Raw genomic sequence first — 18,994 nt, 5'->3', positions numbered from 1 at the left:
GGTGTTGGGTGAGCTGCTATTGCAGTAAAATTTCATTTTCATTAAAAGAATCGTTAAAAGGGCACTGTTTTTCTCACACTGTGAAATCAACACCAGTTTACAATGTTTTTGCTAAATTGACGCTTTCAGCACAATTTTTTTAACATAGTCTCTCTTCGGCATACCTATCCTTTATATAAATCATTCATTTAATCAGATAATACATTGTGTGAGAGTGCGCAGAATGCATCCTGAATCAGGGAACGCAATTGCCAGGTTGGGGTCAGAAACAATCTATCATCCACATGGATGTAGGACACAAGAGTTCCCAGCAGAACATTGCACTAAACCCTACACTGCTTATTGGTCTGTTCTACGGATTGAAGAGGGAATGTTTCATCAGATTGGACCATCTTCTTTCATTGCTCAGTGGTCCAGTGCTTATTGTGTTTTTAGTGGTCTTCAGGGGTCAATTTGGTCACTCTAGCCAGTCTGCAGCTATTCAGCCCTATAAAGATACGTGTATTCTGACACCTTTCTGTTATGATCAGCAGAGCAAATTTGTTCTTGATTCACTCTTCCATGAGATTGGATCAGATATTGTAGTCTTTAGTTCGCCCACTTGCATCAATGTACTTACAACCCTGTTGCCTGTTATATACTGTGTTATCTCTTGTGGTAGCTTCTAACCACCAGGGAGACCATTTTTGAGAATATTTTACCCATTTTATCAATTACGGAATTATATATGCCACCGCCTGATCATCAGTGTTATTTACATCTCTTGTCTGTGGTTTTTAATGTTGTGGCTGATCTTGGTGAGAGTCACCAACCCTGGTCTTCCATGCACATTTTTTAACTTTATACATTCTTTCTACTCATTGTATCCCAGGTCCTGACTTGAATCAGATTTGTGCGATCTTGGAAAGATCTGGAAAGATCTAAGCTGTGCAGGGCAGGTGCCATTAAAGACTTGGTGGCCCCATGTCCCAATGGAGTTGGTCTGGGCATTCCACATGGTTTTGTGGAAATTTGCTTTTGTTGGTAAGGATCATTGTTGGCAGGTTATTTGCTCTATAGCAGGAGCCATAGTTGGAAAAGAAGAAACTGTGTCTGAGAAAAGTTGTAGGTGATAATGAATAAAACAATGGATAGGGGGGAGCTGTTTTCTCGGCAGCCATTTAGGATTTATAAAAAAAAATCCTAATCAACACCAGAAAGTTGTTAATATCCGACGCAGCGCAGGACCTTTTGCTTGTTTTTGCAGAGAGGATTCCTCTACGGGAAGCATTGGAAGTGTCAGTGTGTCAGGAGCCTCGCAGCCCGCTCTGTTTTTACTCCCATAATTGACGACGAGCTTTTAAAGCCGGACAGTAATTATTCCGTTAGCCAGAGTGCCACTGGGCCGCGTGGCATTAACAAGCTCCTGGGGAGCTCTCGCTTGCTGCAGGGCATTAATGGCCGAAAAGAGCACTTCTCCTCTTACATCTGACTTGTTCATGTGCAATCGTCACTTCACAACTGCAGAGGTATTGTAGTCAAATAAGCGAGCTAATGAATCACTCTTTTTCCACTTTACCATATCCCACTACAGTCCACAACTCCTACACATTCACAAACACGCCATTGTACTCGTACCATCACAGAGTGAAAGATTGTATCCATTGTATCATGCATTAAATATGAAAGATTGCCAAATGTCTTGGTAATAAAAGTTTATTAGCAAACAATCCTACATTTACAGTGCCACAAAGAGATACTCGATCAATAAACTGCAACCTCACAGGGGTCCTTGCAATGCTCTTGGGCTTTACTATGTAGCCTGCATCATGGTAACGTCACGAGAATGTCTTCGCGTGGACCTGTGGGCCACCAGGTTAGACTTATTGTGCTCCATGAGGTGAACAATGTTGGGATTCAGAAATATGCATGGGGAGTGTCGCTCCACACCTACAGGCTTTCCTCCAGATTACTGCACACGATTTGCTCGGGAGAAATCTAATTTCCTGCCATCCCTCTGTCCACTCCTCCCCCGCAGGATCTGTCCACGCTGCAGTGTGACGTTTGTGTGCTTGTGTTCTCGGTGACGGACAGGCGAAGCTTTCACCGCACTGCCCAGCTTCGCCTCCTCCTGAGGGAAACGCAGCCCCAAACGCCCATCATTCTTGTTGGTAACAAAAGCGACCTTGTTCGCTCTCGGGAAGTCAGCGCGGAAGGTACGTGTTCTTATGAAACCTATATCTCATACAGTTTTTTTTTTTACTTTTATGGGGCATTGAGCCCCTCTAGAATAAAAAAAAATACCCAAACGCAGCAACTAAATCGAGTTAAGACATGATTTACAGGAATAAATTGATGCAACAAAAGAAAGGAATGCATGCTAGGTTTGTGGAATAAGAGGAACCACCCGGCCACTTGTCACTTTAGGTGGGTTTAGCGAAATGTAACATTTCAGAAGGGATTGGCTTATGGCTGACGGAGAGTAGAAAATTTAAGAAACATTTATTTCTTATTTAGACCAAGATATCAATGGGCTTTTCTTAACAGTAACTCTGAAGATTTCTGTTTTGGCTTGTATTAGCACCAGACAGCATTTTAGGGCTGAATCCATAGTTGTTGTTAACTTTATATTATTGGACCTTTTCTGATTGGCCAATTATGTCATAGACCAAAACAGCAGACATGCAATTTAGCTGCTGGCAAATTCAGACAATCTTATGTACCGTGGTACCACATCCTGGGCGTTCTGTACTTTGTGAATGTGCTAAACTCTTTGCTTATTATGTTTTTCATCACCTCTGGGTAAAAACCCAGGTAGAAACATCTTGACTCCTGATTGTAAAGCTTGGGGGCACAAGTCCAACTTTGAGAAGTTTGATTTTAGTGTTACCTATGTGTTTTTTAAAAGACCAAATGTATTTTTTACAGTACAAATACCCCTTTATACACATGGTGTCAGTGGTCAGCACAAACACGATCTCTGATCTCTGCTGTGGTTATCTTGGGACCACGCCCACTACCAAACCAAATATGCAGCCTCGACACATGCAGCCTCAGAGCATTAATTTAGCCCTGCTGATTGATGAAACAGAGATGATCAGCCCTGCTGATTGATGAAATAGAGTGTTAGATCTCAGAACAGCTTGTTTATAGGATGTTTTGTAAGTCGCTTTGGATAAAAGCGTCTGCCAAATAAAGTAAAGTAAAGTAAAGTAAAGTTTAATAGGGGCCTATCCCATCCCTGCTATTACCTGTATAGATGCCACACAGGTATGGATGAAAGGACAACTGGATAAATGTGTGAACTGGAACTTTAGAACATTCATTAATGTGCCATTGCCGTTTCAACCTTTTTTACAGTCTGCCTTGTAAATGTATTCACCTGAGTAAATGTATTCACCCTGTCCTTGCTTCTTTTTCTTTTCTTTCTCCACAAGCAGCCAAGTTGCTGACAGTTTTTTTTTCATATAGCTGCACAAATGTGTTTTTTTTTTTTTTTTTGAGATTATGAAACACTATAGATGCAGAATAGCAGAGAAAGACAGATGCACAAGTGTGAAGCCAAATCGTGCAATCATGGACTCACACACACACACACACACACACACACACACACACACATCTGCTACGAGTGTGTGTTTTTGCAAGTGTTGTGTAATTGCTGAGCCCTACGACGGGTGCCTGAGGCAGAGTGTGGCGTTCGAGGTTAATTACATTTGGGGGCGTTGGATGAGAACTGGAGAACATCTCCAGCTGCTCGTTTCAGATGCCTTCATGTTTTTGTGGAGCAGTGTAAATTAATCTCTACTTAATTAATGTGCTTAATTGGAAACTTCTAAGCAAACAGCACATTTGGTTTCTTAAAGCAGCCACATTTCTCCCATGTTCTCCTTTATTCGTCTGTGTTCTGTAGTGTGGGCAGGGCTTAATACAATTCCCTCAGTCCCTCAGCCTGTGTGTGTGTGTATGTGATGATGTAACCTGAGTGCTCAGGTTTGGTACCTTGACTCTGTGTGTAAAAGGTCAGAGAGAGGCAGTAGAGCAGATGAGTCTGTGACAGCCGCGGTGAGGCTTCATCATGTGACCTGTGCGGTCGCACTCTGGGAAAACTGCATCTCCCTATTCATGCTTCCTCCTCGCTTTCAGTAACCCACCCTTTCATTTCGCATTATCTGCCTGTTTTTTCTTTTTCAGCGATTTGCCCTTTTTCTTGACCTGCCTGTTGTTCCTCCATTTCTCTCTCTCTCTCTCTCTCTCAGAGGCTCGTTCCAGTGCAGCCCTGTTTGGCAGTATATACGTGGAGATCTCTGCCTCGCTCGACCACCGTACGTCTGAGCTGCTGGAGGCAGCGGTTCGTATAGCCAGGGGAGAAAGCCCCGGGCCTCTCGGGGCTGGTGGAGAAGACGGAGCGGGAGGAGGCAGGAGGGAGAGCCTCACCACTCGGGCAAAGCGCTTCCTCGCTAGCCTGGTTCCCCGTTACCCCAGAGATAGAGAAAAGGAAGGGGGGAGGTTCTGTAGGCAGAAATCACGCTCATGCCATGATCTGGGAGCACTGTGATTTGGGGGGGAGGAGTGAAATGGAAAGATGAAGAAAGACAATGGAAGGAAAGACAACATAAGTGAACTGTACATGAAGCAATGCTATCTGACAGTCACATAACACATAACAGTTGTCTTGTGACAGTGGAAATTTACTGGAGCTGAAGGAACACCTCAATGTCAGTTTAGAACGAGCTGATGTGATTCGTAGTGCACCTATAGCCCCACTCCATCACACAATTTCTGAGTTCTCCGACTGTATATATGATGTGTACTGTAACATTACAATAAAGGTGTCTGTGCCACAATAGGAAAATAAGTTAATAAAAACATTTGGGAAGAGAACAAGCTGCCAACTCTGGTCAATATTAAACATGTTTCTTCAAGTCATATAAAATGCATTGCATTACTCAAAAAGAAGTCACAAAGGCTCAGATGGTGCACAAAAAATATTGATCATGATGTATTTAGTACATTTATGTATGTATATGTTTTACCCTCTTTTTCTAAGGTTAAGTTTGATCCCGACTTGCTGCCATTGTGTCCCTAAACACTCAACCCTGACAGTCCATGTCATGGCTGGCTTTGAGTTCCTCTGTTAGGAGCATCAGCTGAAATTTCTGAGATAGACAAAACAACATATTTGGAAAATAACGACAGGCTAATGGTGCGATTAATTGCTTCAGCAGTTCGTATGTGACCGTATCAGAGTTGCAGAGAAAATCCCACAGGGACCTCAGCACCATAGTTGGCGACAAAACCAGTGATGGGGAGTCGAGTTGGCAGTTGAGACTGTGTAGGTGTTCCTTCATTTCTTGCTTTTTTTTTTCCTTTCTTGTTTGAGGATCGACAGGGCACACTGTATATAGACGGATGGTTGCCTGGCAACTGTAGTCATGGAGACCACAAATCTTTGTGACAAAATTCTTCTACCTTTATTCCTTGAGGAGCGCACAGTCAGTTGGGTGTGAAATTGGGTGGGGGGGGGGGGGGGGGGGGGGGGGGGGGGGACGGCAGAAAAGTCGAGAGCCCCCACAGTTTTTGACAACGGGAGTCTAGCGCAGCACTGCTGGTCAGACTCTGGCACACACACCAAATTATTCTGTTTCTCCACTCCTCCTCATTTCCTTTCTTTCTATCAATTTACTCCCATGCACACCCACAGATGGGAGAAATGGACTGCTGATACTGAGCAAAGGTTCATCGCTTAAGCCAGAATAAAAAAAAAAATTGCATAAAATTGTGGTGTTAACTTCTAAAGTTTATTAAGTAACAGAGTACAGAAAGCTCACATGCTGATATAAAATCATCACTCTGTGTGACTGGTCTGGTACAGATAACAGAAGCAGCTACTGCTTCTGCAGCTCTGCAGCTACTGGTCATGAGTGCCACCTGCTGTTCAGTAGGAAAACCCAGCACTGTCCCTGTCCAACTGCTCATACACGACCATTTGGATACTAATAGGAAAAGTTTCCTTATTAAATTGTCAAAATCCAAAAATAGGGCTTAGGGTGTTGAATTTCAAAACCTTGAGAAAAGAAATTAAGTCCAGGCTTGGTTGTTGTGTGTCTCTCCCCATTTTGGTGCAGGTTTCCTCCATGTTTCTTTCTGCCACTCAAAGGCACTCAAAGCCACACAAAATATTTAATTTGGTTGTATTCATTTTCATTCACAAACCAGTGTGTGTTGCCTTTTTGCTGCCATATATACAAGTTTGGTACCCCCTCTAAATTTTTGGGATTTTTGTTTATCATTGGCTGAACTTTTAAAGTAGCAACTTCTTTTTAATATATGTCATGGCTTATGGAAACAGAAGTATTTCAGCAGTGACATTACAGAAAATGCAATATGCATCATAACAAGATTAGACAATTGCAAAAATTGCAGCCTTTGATGCGGGTCTGGATTTTTTTCAGTTAAATTTGATGGCTGCCGAGCACGGACAGGTTGGTTCAAATCGTGCTAGAATTTTGATGATAAATCAGGGGACTGTGACGACTATTCCTGAACATTGTACCTCTCCCTCTGCATGCATGTCTTTATAGATTTTGTACTGCATTTTAGGTCCCCAGTCCAGTCCCTGGAGCCTCATGCTGTGGTGAAAATGAGACAAACTGTACATGAAATGACTGTACATGAAAGACTAGTATTTTGTCATATTTTCACAGACTGAGGCAAAACTGCTAAATTACTGAAAAGACATTACTCAGATTTTATCTGAAACATCACTGACAACTCATTCCAAAACCACCCACTCCTACAGAAGGTACTAGTTGATGCGTCTGAAGACCACACCCCCACTATCAGTGTATAGCTCACGCTGTCCCCCGACCATTTCTCATAAGCACATTTTAATAATTGCCAGGATGTAACTACCTAGCTAGGTGAAAAAAAAAGACAAAATAGATGCCGTAATCACTGTAACCATGTATCATCACTTACATTACTGCACATTTTAAACATTACTTATATTTATATTCTAGACATAGCGGCCAGTCTAAATCGCATTTTAGTGTAAATTAAGTTGGTTCAGGTTTGGCCTAGTTTAATTACATAAAAAGTAAAGAAAGGTTTTATGAAATTAAATCCAGTTGCTTACAACACAGAGAAAAGACCATGGAACAGTTCTCAAAGCCATTTTATTCTGTGAACCAACAATAAAGGCTTCATTTAAAACATATTCATATGTACCCCTTGAAACATGTAAGTATTCGTGCTTTCTATGTCCACACTTTCATATTTCAGTGAATATGAATCGAAAAAACTAATAAAAACAGAGACATTTCTCACCATCTTCTAACTACCTTGCCTGCTCTAGATTTAAATGAGCAAAAAACAAGAAGCTTTCATTGGTTAATTTCTTACCTGCCATGTTGGAAGACACATAAAAGATGAAAAGATGACAATAGACTCATTACAGTCAAATTACCATCTGCATCATGTAAATCTCACTCAGGAGATCAGTAAAATGACTGAAGCAATGGAATTAGGTTACAAATGGAACCTTGGGAATGTGCTAGATTCTCCCAAACTCAAAACATAAAACTTGTGATCTGACAATGTGGTGGGTGCATTATATACCATTAAACACCACAGTGAAACTTCTCTTCTTCAGGTGAGTGAGATTGCTGATCTAGAATGTCATCAGATTTGTTAGTTCATCATCAAAACCATTATTTATCAGTTGCTAAATTCCATGTTACCAATGTGAAAACACCTGACAGAAGCAATAAAAAAAAAAAAAAAAACAGGTCCCGTCATATTATAAGATGAGTCATCTTTTGTATTCTCGACAAGTGGGCAAGTGCGTAGAAAATGATACTCACCACCTTGCCACCTTCATATTCTCAAATGCCTACACTCTTATCTCTGCAGCAATCGTATTTTATGCATAATATTGGTGTCATGATCTGAATCTGGGGGGTGTTCCGTGGTTCGAAGGTGGAGTTTTCATTTGTCAGTGTAGTGCTCCTGATTGTCCTGAATGTGTGCATAAATGTGTGCATGCTGTGTTGTGTCCTCATGGTCATGGTTATTTCCCTGTCTTTGTACGTGCTTGTGTTTTTTTTTGTGATTAAACCCCCTTTGTTGTAAGTTGTGCGTATGCGTCTATGCGTTCACCATGTGTCCCTGTGACAATTGGACATAAACATATAGCTAATACCTATATACATTGAACAGTAACTTTCTTGCTTTTTACTAGCCAGTTGTGAGATAGGGGCTGACGAATGCAGATTATATGTCTGAAGAGCACATTAGAGATTTATTAAAGGTTCCCCTTTGGAAGTCTTGGGAGATCTTTGACTCATTCCACAATCATCCAAATGTCCAAAGACGGAATGTTTATTAGAAGAATGGTAGAGACTCCATTGCAGAGTCTGTGCCAAGGTGGCAAGTTGTGTGGTTCTTCAAATCAAACATTTGCTTTTTTTTTTATTTCAGAGTTCACGTCAGCTTTCATTTATCTACCAAGTTTAGTTTTAAGATGAGCTGGTGAAACCGCAACATTCAACATAGCTGAGTTCAGCAGTTCTTTTTTTGTACGATTAAAAAACATCTCAGCAGCAAAGTTTCTTGTTTCGAAAATATATTTTCGTTATTTGAACTTTATAAGGCTTTTTTTTTTTTACCTTGTAATGTGTTTCTCGCCGGTGTCTCAACATATGAAGAATAAAAGTCTTTTTTAAATCCTGTGGTATTGGGTCTGTTTTGCAGCCCCTGCCCAAAGCCTTGCAACGTACTTCTTTTTCATTTAGTTAAGGCATTGTTAATATGGCTTTTTAAAATATATTAACAGCAGTAGCAGAGTTGTAAAAGCAAATCATGGGGGATGGTGGATTTTATTGTTTATCAGACTGATTTTGTGCAGATGACAATGCACATTGGGGGAGACCAACAGTGAAACATAATGAATATATTCTAGTATCGTAAAACAACATGCATAGTGTTGACGTTTCATGTCAGATACTCAGATTTTCTCCTGAAGCATTTGGGTAGTAGCCTAGCGAGTAAGGCACTTGCCCATGATCCAGAAGACCCAGGTTCAAATCCAACATCCCGCCACAGGAAATTTACGTATCATTATTATTATTTCTACTGCTACTACTTAATAGGCTTTGTTACGTTAGGAAATTCATTAAACAATTCATGATACACTTTTTTTCTTCCTTCTTTTGTGGTGCCCTTAGCATTTGCCTATATTGCCTATGCCACGGGCCCTGCCGTAACCTGCTCTGCCGCTTATTGAGGTAAATAAAAAAAAAATTCACTTTTTTACTCAATAGACCTATGCATTCATTGAGAAAATAGCACAAGGGACGGAACAGGGGGGATGTTCGTTTTAGAAGGGGAAGGATTTTGACTGTTTTTTTTCAGGGGGAATAACACAAAATGCATAGAAAAATGATTTCAAATATTGAAGTTGACGAGATTTCAAGCTTTCTTTTTTTTATCTAAGGGTTTCTGTGTATTACAAGAAATTATTGTAGAATAACTTTCCACAAAGTGTGATTACCAGCGCTGCATGAATGAGTCAATACCAACACCTGTTTGTCTTCAAAAGCATTAAGAAGAAACTGAAAGTCTGTAACTGAAAGTGCCATTTTATTCTTGCTGTTGATTTCCTGTGGATTGCTGCGGGGTACTTGCCCGTCTGGTTGAGACCAAACAAGGACTTCGCCTGCCAGGAAGCTTCATGTCCAAAAATCTTTCCCTGAAGGAGCCTACCGTTCCCCCAGAGGGATGGAGGGAAGCTACAACTGCTAATAATATGTTTTTTACATATGCTAATAACATTTTTGCATATGTAACTATCATACAAATACATATTTACTGTTAAGTAATCAAGTTGCTTTTTGGCAATTAGTGCTGAAGCACAAATTTGACAAATTCTGAAAATCTTTTTGGATATTTAGACAGTCTGCCAACTGATGATCGTCCAGAAACAGCAGGTTCTCTGCCACAACACCTTGACATGCATAACGCAGCAAATGCCATTTTTACAGCTCTGTACAACCAGCATCTGGATTAACACCTTTTGAAGTCGTGTAATGTGGTACGTCTCTCTCAGTTAGGAAGTGGTCCTTTGGTGAAGAGTGAGTCACAGCATCTGAGAAACCCCCTCCCTATTACGAGTCTGCGTCTCCACCGCACAAACTGGCTTGCATGTCATAACAAAATTGTTGCCCAGGCCCTGTCAATGGCCTAATCACCAGAAATTCCATTTTCATAATGTGGGAATGTGTAATGATTACTTAACACATGTGAATGACAATAAACTCAAACTATGGAAATTTTTGAATCATTTGTGCATTTGTGTGTTTGAGACAAAGCATTATGACACAGAACATGCTGACTTCATCCAAACCACAAGATATTTATCTCTTACATTTTAATTGACATGACCTGGAAAAGAGTAAATGTGAACTTTTGTTAATGTCTTTTGTATTCTTTAAATGTGGAATACCTTGGAATTTCAGCATCGCATCTTTTAGTGGAAAGAAGGGACTTGCCTCAAGATGTAAGAGATCACACCTCTTATCGTTTTGGACACATTTCGTTGGTGCACCGTGTGCTGTGCTGTGTATCACAATGACTTTCACTTCATTTGAAATGGGAAAAAATCATTTTAATTGACTGACGGAAAAAAAACATAGCATTTAATACAAAAATGACTTATAGCCTTAAGGTCTTCACATATGAAATGAAATTGTTATTTGAAGGCACGATGTGGCATGCAGTGGCCATTTTTTTTATGTTTGAGAAACTAGGTCTGAGCTCATGGGCTCATTAAGATGAGTCCCGTCTGGCTACTTCTGGCCCATCAGTCATTTTCTCAGAAGTGCTGTGACATAACCAGAATGTCTTCAGGCCATTTCTTCATTTTGTTACATCTTAGACTCATCCTATGATATAATCAATTCACATTTTCGATTAAAAAACAAAGCAGAAACATGTATTTGATTTTCAGCTGAACATCCTTCTTCTAGTGCATCCTACTTCTTCACTAATCCGTTAAAAGTTTGACCGAGCGCCTCCTGTGCCTCCACCGGCCTGTATAATGACCCACAGATGACGTCACAAGAAATCTTTGACACAAGAAAATGAAAAGTTTCCCCATCTATCATAGATGTTTTGAACATGTGGAAGTAAACCACCAGTGTCTCCAGTTGTTCCTGTGCTCTTCTGTCCATTACTGGCATTCTCTTTGTGACTTTGTGGTTTCAGTGAGGGGGGCTACCTGTGTTTGTGCCGTCCCGGTGTGTATCGGCTTTCTGCAGCTTCATTCTCAGTTTGTAAGGCATAGAAGTGCTGGTTTCGGCTCCTAAATCAGCCGGGACCCGCTGCTCTCCTTCCTCATCTGAGGCCGCCCTCTGGGACACAGACTGGACCAGTGGAAGACCTGACCATGGCACAGAAGTTGGGGGCAGCAGGGGCGGTAGGAGGAAGGGCATGTTTGTGGAAGGGAGGAGGGTCGGCAAGTACGGATAGCCACCGAGTGAGCGGGAGTGTGTGGGTATAAAGGTGGCAGGAAGGGGGGAGCTCTGACCGTAGGCTAGGAGGTCTGGCGCCACCCTTTGCACTTGCCTCCAGCCTCTGTAGAGCTCCCTGTCTGCAGCATGCAGGGGTCTGCTGGCCGGGGGGAGCTGGGGGCCGCAGGGACGTAGCTGCAGCGCACTTCTTTGTTGGGAAGGGTAGGTGGTGGGATTCATCAGGCCAAAGCGCAGTTTTAGGGCCATCAGTTCGTCGTGCAGACGAGCATTCTCCTCGCTCAGCGCCACCAGACGAGTTTCCAGGACGTAGTCATTCAGCCGCCGTTTTTCCCTCGAGCGCTTTGCTGCCACATTGTTCCTGCGACGCTTCTCCCAGTAGGTGGCATCCTTCTTTTCATCAGGGATGAACTCTCTTTTTCGTCTCATACCTCTCAAACCTTGTTCTTCAGATGAATCCCCCTCAAACTCCTTCTGCATCAGATTCAAGGACAGCTCCATTCTTGCACAACACTGGCAGGGGAAAAAGATATGTGAGAAATCTGATGGAAGGTTTTCAGAACATATGCTTTAGACACCAACCTTATCTTCTCGAATGCTGGTAGTTGCTTTAATTTCTGCAGGAGGGAAATAAACAGACACATATTTCACCACTGTAATACACTTGTACATGTGATGAATGGAACAGTAAATCGTCCAGAATGAGGAAGGTAAATGAGCTGTCAGTTTTGTGTTCATATTCACTGCGAAACAAGTAAATTCTCATGCAATGTGATTTCCTGGATTCTTTTTACACTCACAGCTACATTTACATTTACGGCATTTGGCAGACGCCCTTATCCAGAGCGACTTACAACTTACAGCTGAAGTGTACCTGTGATAAAAATGACAGACCTCCGTCATCTTTTTAAGTGGGACAACTTACACAATCGGTGGATGCCCAATACTCTTTTGCCCCATTGTAGGTGCAGAAGAAGTCGGAGTAGGAGTGGAAGCCTTGCAAGCAGTAGTCCCTAACAAGCTGAAAAAGTTCAAATATCAAACTACTGAAATAAAATGAGTTCATTAGCTGATGTACACTTTAAGTTCTATGGTTTACATCGTTTTTAGCAATAAGCCTTGATATTAACCAGCTGCTAAGTACTATTGTATCTATGCTACTCGGGGGGACAGAGGAAAAAATAAGAGTTTTGGAGAGAGATTGGACAGAAAGTCGACATATAGTTGAGGGAGAGGGTGGAGGAGAAATAAATCCTGATGGATCCGCCCCTCTGCCTGTAGAGTACATGTGCAATCTCTCTGACCGCTAAAGAGGCCCCCTGTTCCACCCGCGAGCTGAAGGCCCCCTCAACAGGACTGGGCCCCGATGTATACACCAGGCCACAACAACGGACACAGGTAATTTTGTAATGCAACTAACTCCCTTGCACTGTGTGCCACACATCTTAGTATGTGCTGGCCTGCCCTTAATATGTTCTCCGCCACGTCTGCATTGTGTGTGTGTGTGTGTGCTCCACATAAGGGCAAAATTAGACCCTTGGGAACTAGGGAACATCCAGATTATTAGGGTTTAATCTACTGTAGAAGGCAGTCTCACACACAAACAGATATATGGGGAGAGACCACTAAACCTGCTGCCCTGTATCAGCTTCCTCTTTCATGTCATCCATGCACCATGTCTAAAGTCACAGAGGAACTGATCAGGCTTCCTGTCCACATTCTGCAGAAGTACATTAATAGATATCTTTCTTGTTGCTTTTTAATTGCAATAGGGGCTAAAAACTATGCCGATGGCCGACATGGTATCTGGTATCCGCAGGTCATTGCGGTTGGACTGCAGGATCCTTTGCACTGCTTTTGTTTTTTTTGATGTGCAGGCTGCCTCACCCCTTTCTTTTTCTGCTTGTTTCAGAATCCTTTCCCCTACATCCAAAGTAGAAGCAGGTCAACCACTTCCTCTGCCTGCTCCCACGCCACTCCACTGCTACGTTCCCTACCCTACATTCCTGTAGCTGCCCGCATACTCATGCTTGCCTACAAAGCCCAGGAAGGGTCAGAACCCTCCTACCTCTGATCTTTCATCACTCCTCGCTCTGCACCTCGATCTCTCCGATCCTCCAGCACTGCTCGATTAGGACCACCACCATTCAAGGTACAGGAATAGCATACATCTAGACTCTTCTTGGCTCCTGGGTGGTGGAATGAACTTCCACTAGACTTCCAAACAGTCACTAAAGATCTTCAAATGCAAGCTAAAAATTTACATTTACATTTACAGCATTTATCAGACGCTCTTATCCAGAGCGACTTACAATCAGTAGTTACAGGGACAGTCCCCCTGGAGCAACTTAGGGTCAAGTGTCTTGCTCAGGGACACAATGGGAGTAAGTGGGATTTGAACCTGGGTCTTCTGGTTCATAGACGAGTGTGTTACCCACTAGGCTACTACCACCCTATAAATCTTCCTGTTTAGAAAATATTTGGACGTACACTTTCTATATTTAAAAAAAAGCAACATGTACACACTACTAAAACTGAAGCAACTCAACAAGGAGACCTGCAAAGCTATGAGACACAGGGCAAATGCTGGTGGCCAACAGTTTAAACCTGTTGGCCACTTCAGATATATAGTACACATTATTTTCGATGAATCTCATTTCATAGTGCAGTTTGAGCTGAAAAGTTAAATTATATCACCATTTCCCCTTTAATATTTATTAATAGCTTCTTGTTTTCTAAAGTGTGCTAATATTTAAAGGATAGGATAGGACTAAGGTAGAAAACTCCAACCCTGACATTTTTAAAGCTTTACTTTACTTTACTTTGCAGACGCTTTTATCCAAAGCAACTTACAAGAGGAAGACAACAGCAATTCTCATTTGGTTTCTATAGATTTTGAGTTACAAAACTAAGAGCCCTGATAAGGCTGAACTTGTCAGGAATAGAACATGCTCGGGAATGTTCTAATTTTTTATTTTTTGTGCAGTGTGGGTGTCAGTTGTGTCATGTTGTCCCTCAGCTAAGATTTGATTGTTGCTTGAATAGGTGTTACCTTTATCTGTTAAAAGATCTAAAACACCATGCCGGATGTTGTCCCCCTGTGTCATGACAGAGGGGAGGACAGAACATTGGACACAAGGGTAGGGAAAGCACAAGAGTTTATTGGAGTCAGACGGAAAAAAGGCACAAATGAACCACAGCGTCATGCACTGAAACTGTCTCCTCTGGAGCTGTGTCTGCCCTCTGGTGATAACCCCCCCCCCCGGAGTCCAACGCCTTAAAGCGCTGATCCACTCTCATCCACGACCAGGGGCAAACGAGCTACCCATGACACTGTGGCTTCACATGATCCTGTATGTCAGAACCCAAACTCCACACGCCTCCAGACAGATGGAGATGCGGGACATAGGAAACCCACGCCCTCCCGATCAGGCAGGTGGAATCGGCAGGTGGGTGGAATCCTTTGGTGCAGCCTGACACAGACCACACTTATAATGACACAGTGTACAGTTGCTCACTTTATTGCCATCCAACCAGCACTGGGAGTCATAACGTTTTTTTTACATTTATGACATTTAGCAGACACCCTTATCCAGAGTGACTTACAATCAGTTACGGGGACAGTCCCCCCCTGGAGACACTCTGGGTTAAGTGTCTTGTTCAGGGACACAATGGTATTAAGTGGGGTTTGAACCTGTGACTTTGTGGTCTTCTGGCCCAGATGATTGTGTTACCTGCTAGGCTACTACCAGAGTTTTCCTCAAAATGTATGCATTACACTGAGAGTCAATCGCTGCTCTTTTAAATAGCAGATGGACAGATCAGAAACAAAGCAACCTTTAAAATGGCACAATAAATAAAAAAATATATATCACTGAAAACTATAAATATAGTGTAGCTCTATGTTCGGGGCACAGTTTCAACCAAATTTGAATTTAAGTCATTAGCAAAAAAAAAACCTTGATTAGGAAATCACTCATTTCTGAACCTGTGGAATATTTTTTTTTTTATATGTATTGCCCTACTTTGCAACCAATTATTTTGGTGCATTGAACTCTATCAAGTGTAATTGACTTCAAGGTATCTTTTTTTTAAATATGCCATTGCTTTTGTCACACTGCATGGGCTTGAACTTGATTCTATTCTCTGCAGCCGTTGCTGCTCCTCTACTTTACGCTCTCAGAGTGGCACTGTGGTGAAGAGAGGCCACAGACCAACCAAAAATACACCATTTGCCCAGCATGAGCTGATTGTCCATTACCCGTTGCTCGCTGTCAGGACGTTCACCGCTTCCTGATGTGGTATTAATGAGACACGGCACACACTGGGTGTGCAGCTCTTAATCGTGATCTGAGTTTTTGTTGTGAACAGAAAAGACTGTCCTACACTGTGTCCCAATCTGGGATACTGCAGGAAAATGTGCAAGAATGTACTACTGGGACAGTATTATGTACAATGCTCCCAATCAAAAAAACAGCCCCTCAGAATTCCCAGCTCACCACCAACACACATACACACACACACACACACACACACACACACTTGGACACCCTGACATTAGCTCTGTTTCCAGTCAATATAGATTCCAGAGGACCTCCAAAGTCAAGCAGAACGATGCGTTACGTTTCATCGCATCATAGCTGTTTGGTGAGGTCATTAAACAAAACCTTCATGTTACAAAATGAGTTATAAACACACATGGATATTTTGTGAGTCCGATTGTGTTGTAATATTTTTGGCCCTTTGCGGCCTTCACAAAGTCTGACCTTTCACAAAGTTTCAACTATTGCATATTTAGATTCCCCTGCAGTTTTTTAACAAAGTCTGACTTGCAATGATATTCAAGAGAAATAAAAAAATAATTATTATATATAACTGACCTGGCATTTACATCTGTGATTGTATGCTTGTTAGACTGGAAAGGAACTGTCGCTCACCAGTCCACAGTCATGCAAATACCACTGGAAGAAATGATGCTCTGTCGCTGCTGTCTGTGGGAGTGCAGTCCTCCAGAGGAGCGCATGGGCAGCATATCTCAGGCATTAATGTTCATGCATGTAGTAAAAGAAAACGCACGACCTCTGCACAGGAGACTGGTTACCACAGAGGAAACCAAATAGTGTGAATGTATGCGCGCCACAGAACTTGATCAGTCTCCTGGGGACGGACGACACAAAACAAGAGAACAAAACTCCCCCACCGACATCAAAATCTGGGCCTTGGACTCAACAAGACCCGGGGAGCATCCTGGAACCCAAAGAACAAACGCCCAAATGCACCAGTATAAGCAGAGTTCCGTATGGAAGAACCAAAAGGAGGTTCTTCAGTGTCTAAAATGACTGCTGCACTGCTGCCTTTTTCTGAATTACTGCTGGGACATGGGCTCGGAGATTCCACAAGCGTTTCACCACAGCGCCACGTAAAACTTGTTGTACCAGAAAGGGCAGAGGAAGCGAAGGAGCGTGAGGGCTTCCTGGCTGGAGGTCCCCAGAGGCCATCGCTCGCCCTGCACCTGTTGCTTTTAGATAGATCATGCTTTTTAGTAACAAGCCCCCCCAAAACTTCTTCTTTGTCACATATCCGCTTCTTTTCACCGCCTGCTGTTCTTTTACGATTTCCTGCCTTCATCGTTTTTCGCATGTATGTGAGTCGCGCACTATTTCATTTTTTTGTTGTTTTTACCTTCTAAATGCTTGGATGTGAACATAGACATAAAAAATCTCCCAGTTATACCTTTAATCCCTATCTTAACGTTTTGTTTTTTTTTGTTTACAGTGTGTGGGTGCTTCTATTGCTGTTCTCAGTTAACATCATTGGCCCTGCCAGGAAGAGAAAGGACGTTTAACGCTGTAGACTTTAAAGCTGCATACCTGTAAGGCTGCTTGGGTCATGAGAGGCAAGACAACGGCATTGCAATGAATTTTCTGCATCCTAACATGGCAGAATTTAGATGTTGCCCAGTGATGATTGGCAGCTTATGTTCATGGAGAATACAGTTGGATTAAAGTCGATCGATTTAATTCATATTTGTTGTTAGTACAATACACAAAACCGCACATGAAAAAAGCACGTAAAAATATTGGAGGTATAATTTTTTGATCTATTAGACATTTCTGCGCATCTGATTTAAAATTTTTTAAATTTGGAGAAGCACATTTCTCACACACTATTTGGTAGATTCACCACATTATCTCAGCACATCGGAATGTGTACAAAGCGAATTTCATACATCCCCAGATTCATCAAACCAAATTTTATTGAAAACGTTTGCTTAAAACATAAGTGATTTGTGTCGCTGTGTTGTTAACTTTAGCATTTTGCACATGAATGTAATTAGCTGCAACCTACAAATGCATTTTTTTCACTTTGCGCTATGACTTATTATTAACTTTAAAAAGCAGATTTGGGAAGTCCAGTCCTCATTTCATATTCCATGTGTAGTAAATATCCTATACATGTGGCATGATGGCAGCAAAAAAGTGCCATATCTTGAAAATAGTTTTCTTACCGTCGTGGACCGACACCAGCACTAATCTGTCCGCCAGTCCCCTCAGCTCTGGACAGCCAGTGTCTCTAAAGTCAGCAGACATCAATCCTCAAGGCTTTGTTTGCTGCCTGCTGAGAACTGAGTCACCTAGTGCACAAGCAGTGGTCTTCACACCCAGGGGCTCCAAGCTTGTGGCCTTTCATTTGTTACGTGGCGTCACCCTCCCACTGTCTGGCTGCCCCCAGCGCCTGCCTGCCTGCTTGTGTGTCACCACTGCAGTTCAAACAGCTTCAGACTTTCTCATGCTAGTGCACTGCCCTGTGGGCCACTGACGCCCATACACTGGCCATGGTGACATGTCTGTTTCAGAGAGATGAGCAGAGAAATGAGCCTCAGCACAGACTGCTGTTTTTTTTTTTTTTGGAAAACAAAAAGTCACAATTGCAGGAAATGTGAATTTGAATACCATTCTCAGGCCTACCTGTCTTGAGGTTATGAGAATACAACGCAGTAATTCCGAGACAGGGTGGGCATGCGTCAACTGCTTGGTGAGTGGCCCTGAATACTGGCCAGAGACTTTGCTGCCTTCTAGTGGCCACATTTTGAGTCGTCAAGATTATGTAAGAAAAATTGCATGGGTGGACATGGCATAATTACACACATTCTATGCTAAAATATTTGTATATACCTGTAGATATATGTGTAAATACTATATATACTATTGTACACTATATATACTATTGTTAAAAGTATGCATTTTTAAGTCATAGTAAACAGTAGCACTGTGAAAGAAAAAAAAATTGAACTTGAACGATTGTCATTAATATACTGAATCTAAATTTCATTTAATAATGTGGAGGACTAAAATGGGAGCTCTTTTTGCCATTTACTTCACCATTCACTATTCATCATGGCCTAACATAAAAAAAAGCTTCATGTCACAATTGGACTTCTTGTGCACCATGTGCAAAGATGGATACACCAACAGGAGCGTCTCTGC

General features: G+C 42.1%; 2 protein-coding genes across 2 annotated transcripts in view; one reads left to right on the top strand and one right to left on the bottom strand.

Moving 5' to 3' along the window:
- Positions 1-4,863, top strand: part of LOC114802563 (GTP-binding protein REM 2-like) — a 6,480-nt gene extending 1,617 nt beyond the window's left edge. Inside the window, exons 5-6 of the mRNA XM_029001591.1 lie at positions 2,018-2,195; positions 4,239-4,863. Of these exons, the coding sequence (XP_028857424.1) occupies positions 2,018-2,195; positions 4,239-4,537 (477 nt within the window). The 3' untranslated portion in view covers positions 4,538-4,863. The remainder of the gene's footprint in view (positions 1-2,017; positions 2,196-4,238) is intronic.
- Positions 4,864-10,942: 6,079 nt separating this feature from the next.
- LOC114802543 (uncharacterized) lies at positions 10,943-18,255 on the bottom strand. The gene is made up of 3 exons (XM_029001550.1): positions 18,016-18,255; positions 12,090-12,124; positions 10,943-12,020 (listed from the first exon to the last, which is right to left on the bottom strand). Exons 1-3 carry the CDS (start codon positions 18,095-18,097, stop codon positions 11,241-11,243), a joined length of 897 nt encoding a protein of 298 aa, XP_028857383.1. The 5' UTR covers positions 18,098-18,255; the 3' UTR covers positions 10,943-11,240.
- Positions 18,256-18,994: the final 739 nt, after the last annotated feature.

Source organism: Denticeps clupeoides, chromosome 13 (assembly GCF_900700375.1).
Source record: "Denticeps clupeoides chromosome 13, fDenClu1.1, whole genome shotgun sequence".
NCBI lineage: Eukaryota > Metazoa > Chordata > Actinopteri > Clupeiformes > Denticipitidae > Denticeps > Denticeps clupeoides.
The sequence above is the reverse complement of the archived record's forward strand: the minus strand, read 5'-3'. Positions and strand labels throughout refer to the sequence as shown.